Below are 13,055 nucleotides of genomic sequence, written 5' to 3' on the forward strand. Positions count from 1 at the left end.
ACTTTGCTGTCACTGAAGATATTTATTCAATTGTTTGCATGAAAAGAAAAAAAAATATAGAGGGAGCTGAGGGAAATATGTTAGTTCTACTGCTGTCATATGCTAAAAAACTAATAGTATGAAAAATAGAATTTCTTGTTTATTAACATCCTGAATTTAACTACCATGTTCATAATGTGCTTTGAAAACATCTGGGGCAGTTCTTCTTCAAAACAAAACAAAACAAAAACACCCCAGTCCAAACAGATTTTAGTAAGAAGCACAGTCTTAAAAAAAAAAACCAAAGAAAAAAAAAAAACAAAGGGAAAAAACCCACACAGGAGGGTGGTTACTTGAAGGCATGGTGAAAGTGAGGCAATGTTACAGAATTTGTAGTGGATGGAAAGGAGCGAGGAAGATGATGCAGCTGGTTTATGGCCATCCCACCAGTTGCTAGCTGAAAACCTTGCTGTTGGCCAAGGCCATTCAGCCTGTGTGATGGCTCCTCTGAGCCAAACGCCATTGTGATGTCCCCAGTAGTGTTCTGGTTGTCACCTGGTGGGAGCTGCCAGAAACCCATCACATGAGTGAGATCCATGAAAGGCAGGCTTGCAGTTTCAGCTGCTGCCTCTGTCTCTTTGTGCACTGGGTACTTGTTAGTATCCCCTACGGGCCCTGAGGAAGCTTCTTCTATACTGATTTTGTGGAGAGACTGAGGTTCTGGTAACAGCAGGTCCTCGAGAAGATGCACATTGTAACCTTTAACATCCACTTTTATCGGTAGATTCTTGAGGGATCCTGCGGCAAACGAGGTAGAACTAAGGTCATATTTGTTAGGCTGATGAAGGTTCAGGTTGATAGGGACAGCTGCTGAACATGGTGTGGGAGGGACAGCTGGGAGGCTGTCTGCACAGCCCATCCTTTGCAAGTGAGGAGAAGACTCAAGAGGAAGAGCAGTTTGTAAGCTTGACTGGGAATGAAGATGTGAACAGTTGTATTCCTCTGTTTCTGAACTATTCACAATCCCATTTGGCACAGGGACCCTTTCAGGAAGAGGGGACAGCATGTTGGCATCTTCCTTCAGTCTGTATGAAAAGAGCTGGTCAAGGAGACCCACTGAGTCACCATTCTGCAACCTGCTCTTCAGCAGTTCCTGCGGATGAGTCTTCCTAGTATGGCGTGTCAAGTGGTCCTTCCGCCCAAACCTTTGGGCACAGAACTGGCACAGGAAGTCTTTGCAGCCTGTGTGAACCACCATGTGACGTCGCACATCTTTACGGGTATAGAAGTGACGCTCACAGTGGTCACACTTATGCTTCTTTTCCTTCATGTTGCCAGTCGGCTTCCCTGCATGACTTTTGAGGTGTTCCAACAGAACCTCAGTACCACCAAACTCTTGGGCACACACCCTGCAGGTGAGGTCCCCGCTGGTGGCAGCATGAAGAGCCAAGTGTCTCTTATAGCCTAGCTTGGTGTTGTACTTCTTGCCACACTCTTCACACTTGAAGGCCATCTTGTTGGGGTCATGAGTCTGAAGGTGATTCTTTAGATGGTCTTTCCTGTGAAAGGTCTTTTCACAGTAGCCACACTGGTGAGATTTCTGTGGAGAATGAGTGGCCGAGTGCCTAAGAGAAAAAAAAAAACAAAACACAGACACAAAAAAAGTTATTTATGTTCACATTTATTCTAGTACATTAACTCTTGCAGCCTCAACTTGAAAACACACTAATTCTCGAAGGGAGGCATTCTCACAAATACTCAGGTTATTAGTAAAAGCCTAAATTTTGTGGGGGGGAGGAAGTTGTTAATCAAAAAGCGTAGAGTAGCTTAAAACTGCTCAACATCATCCTTTTGAGTAGCCACCATAATTAAAGGAGACTAGTTTTTTCCAATTCTATCAAAAACAGTAATAATAAAAATTGGACCTCAGGGTTTAACTGTCACTAGAACATCCCAAAGGAAAAAGATGTCTTTCCTCCCCCACCCCCCAGCAGAAAATGAATGCCTTCAGAGGTGTACCTGAGCAGTTTATATTTGGAAATGAAGGCTTTTGTGCATCCGTGCTGTGAACACTTGTAGGGACGCTCCCCTTTGTGCACATAAGTGTGGACCGTGAGCTTGTCAATGGAATCAAATATCTTCCCACAGAGTCGGCAGGGATAACTATCTGGCTGCTTCACTTCTTTTCCCTTCAGCAGTGAAGACCGACCATTTCTCCATTTAGGTATAAACCTTACGAGAGCACCACAAGTGCTTCCTGAGCTGGCACAGCTGAACTTTGCAGCAGAGGAACAGGAAATGGTCCCAAAGCATTGAGTAATGCTTTTGCCTAATGACGCCCCTCTCAGTTTCCCTTTGAGTTTGTTTTTTGCTTTTACAGGTCCCAATTTATTTGGTGGTCTGAACCTTGTAGGAAGCACTCGTTCTTTATGGATACACTGGTGAGATTCCAGCAGAGCAAAAGTTGCAAAAGTGCTTCCACAGCTGGAACATATCCAAGGGTCTACGGGCTCTTTCTGCAATGAGAACAGAGACAGGTCTTTCTTACTAAACATTCTAAGGAAGGGTCATATTCTTCTCACGCATCTTCTCTGCTTTTCTAAGACTCATCATTGTCTCTGGTTATATTTACTTCCATGTGCTACCACCTAGGTGTTCAACTGGCAATAGATTCTCTCTAGGAGTAAAAACTCAAAGGAAAAGTAAAGTTGGCTAAATACTGGTTTATATTTTTTTGTTTAGCATTTACTGTAACAGTTCTGAGTCCTACACATTTGTTTATCTGTGCTTACTGAATTTCAAAGTCTCTACATTGGTTGCATTTATGAAATAAACAGTTGTAAATTGTACTTTATCCTTGGACTGACATAGTTTATCTGCTATTCCAACCACACAAATATGGGATGGATTTCTGTATAAAAACATAGTTTAGTCATACAGATTTCTTTGTGTCTTGGGATGACTCTGTGCTTTACCACACAGCAATGATCAATGGCTCCAGGAGAGACTTCCTCACTTAGCTTGACATTTGGCATTAGACTTCCATTGACTGGATAAGAAACACCTTAGGTTTAGGGATCTCAACCCTATCCTGGCTTAAAACAATTTTTTTTTTTAGACAATGTATTATTTGGAAGTATTACTTCTGTGGAAATAAGAGCTCTACTAGATTCAGTTGAATTCACTTTAAATACTAATATTATAAAAAAATCTGATGAAAAACAATTTCCAAAAGTCTCCAATCACTGATGAAATGTACTTCCAATTAATGCATGGCCATGTACTTCCTCAACTTCATCTACCTTTTATGTATGCTTCTGATAAACTGTTCTTCTTTTCCCTTGCTCTTGGGCTAGTTTGCTCATGGTGAGGCTGTATCCAATCCATCTTTATTTCCAAACTCAGCCCTCCTCTCTGCTAAGACTGGTGTCCGATGTTGTGGCTCTCCCTCACCTTCCTTCTGGGGAATATTCTGAAGGCCTCACAAGCCTTCTTGGAACATGAATTCCTTGTTCATTTGTATTCCTGGTTCATTTGTTTCAATCTATTCTTTCTAGATTAAGTATTGATTTTCACAGCCATGTTTTCAACACTTAACAAACGTTTCCTATCAGTTTAAGGATTTCTGCTATGATACAGAGGGAAGGTATTTGAATTAAAACAGAAGGGTTACTGAACAGGAAAGACTGAAATAATTAGTGGGTACTCCAGCCAATCAGTCAGAGCAAAAGAAGGGGAAATGGTGAAAAAAGTTAGAGGCTGGACAACTTGGTTATCCAAAAATTAGTGCCCATCTTAAGTCCTTCCAACACATCAAGTAGTGCCTCCTACTTCTGACTATATCTGATGGCTCCACTGCATTACAAACACAGGACAGGAAGGACAGTCTTTCTGTGAGTAGCTGTTTGGCTAAAATTGGTAAAAGTACCCTGTGGCCTACATTTGCATTACTAGAGTTATATTAACAGAGAAAACATGTAAAAACCCCATAATTTACTATGTCTAGTCATGGCTTCAATGCAGAGTAAGGGTACTTACTGCTACTGGAGGCAAAGGAGAGACATCTGATTCTTCTTTAATGAAGACTGCAGAAGCTTCCATAAATTTGGCATAATCGGCAGCATACCATACTTTCAATTCTGTGTGGGGTTCAATTGGCTGTGAACGGAAAAAACCAGCACATGTTTACTTGTGTCAATTTTCCTAAACCAAACAATAAGAAAGATAGGAGGGGCAGGGATGTGCAGTGTTTTGTCCTTACCCAAACTGCATTTTTTGACCGTGTTTAAATTATTGGTAACTTAGTTTCAAGATTCAAGAACCTTTTGAGCATTGCTGCCCACTAGGGCTTGACACTTTCTGTTTCTAAAAGTGGAATTGTGTATGCACAGAGATTTGGGGTGGGGGGGCCCAGTAGCAGGAGGGATGCCTCAGTCCTCATAACCTTTGCTCAGTGAGATATATTTGTCTGTGATGTTCAGACATCCAGCAGTGTTTCCAAGCAATATCCCATGCCCATTCCTTGATGTCTGGAAGCCCACTGGACACAACACTTAACTATAGGGTACAGGCAAAGGAAATATGCGTTGTGAATGCACAAGATCCTGGATGCCTCCTGGATATGTCACACTGAACATGGGTGCAGAGCTGATCAGTATGTGGACTGCAAGGCAAATTGGCACCTTCCATGGGCTGGCTCTAATGCTGTGAGTGTGCTTTATTGCAACTCTGTCCTCTTTCCACTGAAGCCTGCCCCCACACGATTAAGGGAGCCCATAATCTGCAGTCTCCCATCCAGTCATGCTTGTCCAAATCTCTCATTGGACTGGACTATGACCTCTTCAACACATACTTTCAGTCAATAATACAGCAAATAGAAAAAGAGAGGTGTGATCACACTCACTGGCTAAAGATCTATTAGTTCTTTAAATGCAAAAGAGAAAACTAAACTTTGGGGTCATAATTTACATGACTCCCTGACCCTGTACACAATTATCTTCATCTATAATAAAAATCAATATTGTTGCAACAGGGGTAGAGCCAAACTGCACTGTACTTGTAGTTTTAGTTTTACTAAGATAAACTCAAGTCATCAAAAAAAAAAAAAAAAAAACAACAAAACACATAAAACCAAAACACAACCAAACAAACTAGCCCAGAAAGAGAGCAGATGAGTCTTATTCCAGAAAATTTGACATCATAAAATCCCCTCACTTTGTAATATTGGTGTGGGATAAGCATGGTAAGGAAAAGACAATGTAGATTGTGAATGCAGACAGGTGAAGGGTTAATTGTGGGTTTAATGCTGAAAACTGAATTTTGAACTGCCAAGCACAAGCCTGCCTGCTAACTACAACCAGTATGGGTTGGGTGTACATTTTGATAACACCTGGCCTAAATAGAAATGGTCTGTCCTGAATTCTCCACTCAATCAAGGACATGAGGCCGAGTCATTAACTAGGAGGCTCATTATGCATTGTGAAACAAATGTTTAAGGACATCTGGGAGCTTGGCCTGTGACAGCTGAGATGGGTACCCACAAAAAAAAAGCACAGCGTGACACTGTCACAACTTCTGCCCAACATTCCTAGACCAGCAGCCACCTCCTTTATGGGAGGCTGAGAGCTGGTCAATGTGACTTTGAGGGGAGAACAAGTGCATCAGTGTGTGAAACAGTCAAGTAATTCAAAAGCTCTAATCTCAGTAAAACTGACATTAAATATCAGTATCCAAATCCACTACAAGTTGTCTTTACTCTGTGCCACCAGTGACAATAAGAGAACTGCAGCACACACATGAAACTCTCCTGGGATCAGACCAGCAGCCACCGTGGATGATTTTTATTTCCTCAAAATTCTATACCATTTTAAAGCACTTATTTCTAAGGATTGCAGCCATTAGGTCAGAAAGTCAGCTAATGGTGGTGTCAGGATGCCACTTACATGTCTGCTTTAGTAGCTGAAGATTCATGTCACTGAAATCCCATTTCTTTGCAAAAATAGTGGGGAAAGGACTCAATCCTATTCCCATCTTAATACACTTTATTAAAAATGACTTGAGAAAGAATCTTCAGAATCAGCCTTAAGCCAGCCTCACAGCATGACCAGCAGGGTGTGCCTAAGTGTAGCACAAGGCCATCACATTCATTGACCAGGACAAAATCTGCAGGATGCCACAGCACCCTGAATGATACTGGGACTTGGGAGAAACAAAACCCAAGTAATGCCCTATGACAGCACAGCAAAGGTTCCAAGACACATGCATCATCCTAAGACACTCTGTGTCAGTGTATAGGATGCAAGTCTCCATTAATGCCAGTATGTAGAGTTGTGCTGAAGTCAGCAGAGAGCTGGTTCAATAGAATTTAAAGCATACTGGAAATTTTAAGTTACCAGTTTATAACAACTACTTCTTGGAAAAGTTCATGCTTCCCAAACACAGTATTAGTAATCCTGTCAATTTTACAAGCATATCATGCATTTCCAATCAAGTTGAAATCTCAAATTATATACACTGTGTGAGAATCTCAAACATAGTCTAAATATGTCTCAGAGTAGCATATACTATTTCACTTTTTTCTTTTTTTTCTTAATAATTATGTAGATATTAATCCCCAAATCAACTATACTCCATACTGTTATAAAAGACTTTAACGGTATGAAACGTTATTCTCTCATCACCAATATACAGTAAATATTTTTCTCACTGTGCAGGTGGAGAAACAAAAATGGGGGAAAAATGTAAATACTTCTATGCCACAGAAATATGTGCCAATCTTGGATATGAAACTGAAATGCTGGATTTTAATTCATAGTAACTACTTTCACTAATATTATTTTTTTTAAAATTTTAATGTAGCTCACAATGAAATACAAGCATTATGTTCAACAGATAGATTTCTGTTTCCCAAGTGTGCAAAAGAGTTATTTCTGATTAAAACCAACTCTGCCTAAGAAAATGGCCTAAACAATAAAAACCAAGACTGTATGTTCTAGTTTCATTTATAAACATAGAGTACCTTGTTCTCTCTCTTCAGACAAAGATGCAGTTCAGAGTCTCTAACATAAACTGATAATTTCATGGCAACATTGCAGTATTCTAAGTTTTGCAGTTAAGTCTTCAGATTTAAAGAGCATGGAAAATTGTACATGAAGATTCACTCAACACCCTGTTGCTGAGCACAGGGTAATGTGCTCAGAAAACTATATGTGTCCAGAAGAGTAATAAAAGAAAGGAATTTGTTATTTCCAGAATGAAGTACTGTTGAATCTAATAATGCCAAATAATCTCACCATATAACTACCTGGCATTAAACAGTGTTCAGTTTAAACACTATCATCGTGAATGATTTTTATCTTCCCTCAGCTCAGTTTCTTCACTACCCAGCTACTACCTCACTACTACTAATAGCAAGTACACAACACCTTTTCCTGACCAGCCCCATACACTTCTTGCTTTACTACAGATTAAATTACATTAAAGGTGCTATGTATATAATGATCCAGTTAACAGAATATAATCAATCTGTTATTGTAAAAGGGCTAGTCTTTCAGAACCTTTGTCTACAAATTTCCTTTTGGATAACAGGTGGAGCAATGTAGGTTTAACTACCTTAACTGTTGTGAAGTAAACTTCTCCGCAGTGCTGATAAGCCACAAGGGTCTGTTCTTCTTGGTTCCGGGCTAGCCGGACAAACATCATCCAGTTTCCACAGTCCTCATTGGGAGTGTCCAGAAAGTACTTCCCTCCATCTTTCAATACCTGAAACAAAGTGGGGAGAAAAAAATATGATAAAACCAAGTTTTGTATAGAGGCACATTAGTTTTCTTCAATTTGCAATCACAGCTATCAGTTGTCTATCTTGTCTTGGTCATATGCCCTTTGAAATCATGATTGTTTTGAAATAGATCACTCTTAATAAACACCAAAAAGTGCAAAAGAAAGTGAAGAATGAATACCTGCTGAGCACCCCACTACTAAAATAACTGTAGGTCTTTGTACGTTTTCCCATTTATAGTTCATCATTTTTATGTTATATAAAGATAATATTATAAGAACTAAGTGCAGGCAAGTAGAAAGATAAGCTTTATGCTTAATCTACTTCCTGAGCACTTGATAATCTCAGGCTTCAGTGCTACCACATTTTGCATGGAACAATTGTATAGCTTGTGTTAATAAGTCCAGAGAGGTAACAAACAACGTAATGGCATTTTAACAGTCTTCTCTTTTTTCTCTTAACAATGCAAAAGTAAATACAAATGAACAGTTGTGCCAGAAAGATATTTTTTCTTTTTTCCTTTAATTCATTCTTCCTAGATTCCCCTCCAAGAGAATGCCCCTATGAGGCAAAAACTACTGACCTCAAACAAGACAGTTACTTTTCTGCAATAGTTTCTCGAACATGGACAGACAAAACTGCACAACTGATACCAGCACAGCTTATATTTGTTCTACCAACCACATAACTGAGCAAGTAACTGCAAAAAAAAATGTTGCATTTTCATTGCTTCTGGGAACGATTTTATCTAACTTCATCATGTTTCCGATGAAAGCACCTGCCTGTTGGACAAGTTTGGTCACATACTCATGCTAGGGAGAAGTCAAGGCAGCTACTGCTGTCACGTAGGAAATCTGGGACTCTAATCTCCTCTTCTGAAGAAACAGTCCATTCATCAGCCAGAGCTGTGCTTATCACTGTATACTTTTAAGCAAATGGTGCTGACTGATAGAGGATAGGGTGTGGTTTACAATGGCTTGGTGAAGAGGAAGGAACTGGGTGCTTAGCTCATCCATCCATTGTTAGAGAAGTACATTTTCTGCATTTTTGATAGTGTCTAATCAAAAGACTGAAGATATTTAGTTACAGAGAGGAACAAACCTTTTCTGGTGTCCACATGCTGTGAAAATCCATTAGAAGGCTAGTGTTATTTTCCTGGCAGATGATTCCTGTGATTTCCATGTGCAAATCAGGTCTATAGCAACTACTGAAGCTATTACTACTTTAAAGCTTTCAAACTCAAGTTCAGAAGTATTTCCACACAACACAGTGTTTTCCAGTCCCAGGCTTCTGGAGAAAGCTCAAATGAAGACACTGAGTGTGTCACAGGACAGCTGCTGCTGCTGTCTCTCTGTTTGGGACTGAGAGGGCCTGATAGGAAATGCAAACTCTGGAGGAACCATGAGCTGTTGGGAAGTCCTGACAGAGGCTGTGGCTTGACCATGGATTCTCTGTATGACACAGAGCTTTGCTCAGCCACGATCCTGACAGCAAAATGCAATGACTGGTGCCCAGAGGATTGTGATTAACTGCAACTCCCAAGAATTCCTGTGGGAAAGGATGTCAATGCAGATTTGTCTAAGCTGGGCTAGTCCTGAGAGGCAACAATTTTTTGCTGGATAAAGAACAAATAATAGTGTCATGGTCCAGGTGAAACAGTCAGTACCTATGTGTGCAGCAACAGAAGGTACCAGCCCTAAATAACAATCTGATTAAATAAACTGAGGTAGCGCACTGTGTATCAAAGTCTATATATAAATTAGCAATTATTAATTAATAACAATAACATTTAAAATTAATTAAGAAGTTCTTCCCTATCTGTTTCTCCCTACTAAGCCAGTGCCTTAGTGTATATTTCTGTTGCTCTCACTAACTCAGTGCAAAAACTCAAACCTCCCAGCGGTATGATGCAAAGCACATATCCTTTTGTGTTACCTGGGAAGAAAGTTCAGTAGCCATGTTCCCAGAAAAGATTATCAAGAGCTATCAGACTGATAGGCCTAACACCCTGGAAATGGTAAAACTAGAAAGCAGGAAACCAAACTTCTAGAAAACACAGTATACAGGAACATTTGGGTATTTCAGTTTATGCTGTACTGCCTAATGATACTTACACATCAAAAGTACAAATAATGAACTAGATCAGATGGCAAATTGACTGATTAAAATACATAAATAAGTATGAGCTGCTAAAGACACATATACACTCCACAGAAAGGCAGTGGACTTTTACCTGCAGGACTAGTCTGCTCTCATCATAGCAGGTCAGTTTTGTAGACAGTTGACCAACATAAGGGCCAAATTGTGTTCTCTTCTGTATTACTTTCTTTGCAAATACACCAAGGACTGTGAAGAAAACAAAGAGAAGTCTAATATTAGTACAGACATCACAAACTATTTCTTGTATGCTTACAGTTGTGAAAATGGAGATAAACAAAATTGTGCAGAACACATGGATTCTTTTTCTAGACAAATAAGCCCATTAAATAATTCTAAGGTGAAGAATCTAAAAAGGGTGTAAATAGGTACTGGTTTTGTTTTTTTTTTTTTTAATGGGAACTACATTGAATAAAAAAGTACCAAAAATCCATGACTGGATGTTAAACTGAGTATGCAACACAAACATGTTGGTACTACTCAATCTACAAACTGATGTCATCGTAGTCCTCTGCCTTTTGGCATAATTTGGGTGGTTGTTATCTCCCAATAAGAGTGGAGAGAATCTATAAAAATACAGTATTAGCCTTCTTAATCATTCCAGTTATTCCACTGCCAGATCAATGGAGTAATAGGCATCTTGTAATTCTCTGTCTGAAGCAATTTAGTCAGGACTAATTTTATACAGGTAGCTGTGGAAAATTTGCACACTAAGAACATCATTCCTTTGTTCATGTTTGGGCATTCAAATTGCTTTGCTTTCACAAGGAAACAGCAGTCTTTCTATAATACAAACTGAAAACGCTGCAAAAGTTAAATTACCCCACTGTGATCTTCTGACTTTGCAGGGGGTGGATAAGGGATGTCATTTACCATTTTGTTTCTGACCTTTCATTGAATACTCTTTCCTGTTTTGCATGCTTGGGGAAAAGACAAAAACAGTAGTAGTGCATGGTTGTTTTTATTAGATACAAATTCAACATTCATTAAACTTGGATTGACTGAACAGAGCTAACTGGTTGTTCACAGCTAAATGTCACACCAGCTCTGGCTAATGTCCTGCCATCAGTTTATGCGTCTACTACCAGAAGTCAGTCATTAAAAACAGTAGCTGACTTTGAGCTTTAGCTGTGCCCTGCTGAAAGCAGTCTTCATAATGGTAATGCCCAATGATTATGCCTTGAGTTACTCATGAAAACAGGCCAGTGTTTTTGTCTCCTTCTTCTCAAATGTGGGAAAAAGAGCTAAAATACTTACTCTGCTGGTTTCCAGCTCTCAGCTCCAACACTCGCAAAGTGAGGTAGTGAGGTAGGGTGAGGCGGGCTCGGCTGGGAATAACCCTATCTTTAGCCCTGATGAGTGGTCCGTGGAGTTTGCATTCTCCTATAAGGCTTTTACCGCAATCCTCACACCCTACAAATCCAGAAAAGGGAACCTGTTACTAAAAATGACATACTGCTTTCCAATTTAGTCTCTTCTAATTTTGTCATCTTGAGAACACATCTGGAATTACAAATGCTTTTCTTCACATGAGTGTTCTACATAAGGTAGTGAAAATATTATCTGCATATCAAACCTAAACAAGGAAGGTTTAAAATAACACCTCCTGCTTGTGAATTCTCTCCTGAGGAAATTGGTGGGTCTTGACCTCCAAAGATTTATACATATGCTTATTTGGAGGTGTCGCAAACTGTGCCTTTAGAGACTAGGATGGGAGCAAAAACAGACTTCATTGTGTGTCTAGTTGTAAAGATGCATATATTTGTACAGAAATGTGGACAAAGTTGTTAGCAATAACCTAGGTAAGGTTGGTCCCTTTTAACCTTACCCATTCTGTGACTATGAAATTCTGAAATTTGCAGAGATCCAAGGAATCCAAGAAAGACTTTGTGTCTGCTGCACAGACCATTCTCAGTAGAAGACAAGACTTTCAGGGTACCATGAGAAATTAGCATGATGAGTCCTACAGCCCCAGCTCAGTTGACAGTCATGAAGGGGCAGCCTCCTCATAGGCTGCTCTGCCTGTGGAAGTAAGGAAAAGGGCCACACTGCATCTCTCAGCTGTCGGTTCCCAATAATGACATCTGCAGGCTGAACACACAGACCATCCAGAGAACTCATTAAAGAGAAATACATGTCTGCAAACTGACTTTCCCCTGGCAAGATATTTTTGGTTCAGTGCAGCTCACTGGTTGCCAGGGAAACTCATACAGAGCAGTGACAAAACTGAGCAATGAGCCTTTCTAGCAGAAGGTCAGCTCAGCACTGGTGTCACACAGGGCGATGGGAAAAAGGGGACTTCTTGCACAAAACCTTTTTATAGACAGTAGAAACAGTGAGCCAACAGTGCTTTATGACTGAGTTAAAAAGAAAAGCTGATATTGGTCATCCATGACTACCTCGTTTTGTTTTCCTTCTGAAAACTCTGCTGAGCAAGTCTATTCAGTAAGTGACAATACAGAGCAGAGGAGGGGAGCCAGAACAGCCAGGGGAGCCCAAGGGAGCACTGCAGCAGAGATTGGGGCTGGAAAGGTGAGGCTTCATCACAGACAGGGGCTTGTAGCCAAGGAGCATAAAGGGCTCAGGAGATACTGCCTGGAGAGACATCAGAGATAGTCTTTGAAAAAGGACAGTAGCACCAGAAATGTCATATTCAGGGTATCTCAAAAAGATTTATGTCTGTAAACATAAGCAGCTGCTTGACTAAATCATGCACCTTGAGAGTCTAGTCCAAAATCTCCCCAGATAAGCCTAAAGTATTCCATTCCTACCTAGCTCTTTGGGCTCTCCATCAACTCCAGCTGAGGAAATAGATAGACTTGTGTGTTGGTCTGGCTGCAGGCATTACAATAGTAAGTATTTCTTAATAATTTGTGGACCATGGACGTTTTCTTCTTCCATGGCTCCCAGCCTGCACACCTGCACTGTGAATAGCTGAAAAATATTACTTATTTTTGCTAGTGCTACAGATAAAGAACATGCCTCCTACAGCCATCACTTAAAATGCACAAAAAGCCCAACAATATAGCTGCCAGGTAGATTTTTCATGTTATACATTTGTTTAGGTACCCAAAAGTCCTTTACAGACAGGCTGCAAGAAAATAAAATATTTCCTTGGTGATTTAACTTAATTGTCTTTTAA

At 40.1% G+C, this 13,055-nt stretch overlaps 1 protein-coding gene across 3 annotated transcripts in view; it reads right to left on the bottom strand.

Annotated features, from left to right (window-relative positions):
* Positions 1-309: 309 nt before the first annotated feature.
* The window catches only part of PLAGL1 (PLAG1 like zinc finger 1), a 43,561-nt gene continuing 30,815 nt past the window's right edge, over positions 310-13,055 (bottom strand). For 2 of the 3 annotated variants that reach the window (XM_031504349.2, XM_031504351.2), the window contains 5 exons: positions 9,990-10,102; positions 7,591-7,740; positions 4,018-4,137; positions 1,999-2,495; positions 310-1,604 (listed from right to left, as the gene is read on the bottom strand). In XM_031504349.2, the coding sequence (XP_031360209.1) occupies positions 329-1,604; positions 1,999-2,495; positions 4,018-4,137; positions 7,591-7,740; positions 9,990-10,102 (2,156 nt within the window). In that variant the 3' untranslated portion in view covers positions 310-328. Of the gene's footprint in view, positions 1,605-1,998; positions 2,496-4,017; positions 4,138-7,590; positions 7,741-9,989; positions 10,103-11,170; positions 11,327-13,055 lie in introns of all 3 variants that reach the window. The other variant, XM_021540404.3, reaches the window with a different exon arrangement.

This window comes from Lonchura striata, chromosome 3, assembly GCF_046129695.1.
Source record: "Lonchura striata isolate bLonStr1 chromosome 3, bLonStr1.mat, whole genome shotgun sequence".
Lineage (NCBI taxonomy): Eukaryota > Metazoa > Chordata > Aves > Passeriformes > Estrildidae > Lonchura > Lonchura striata.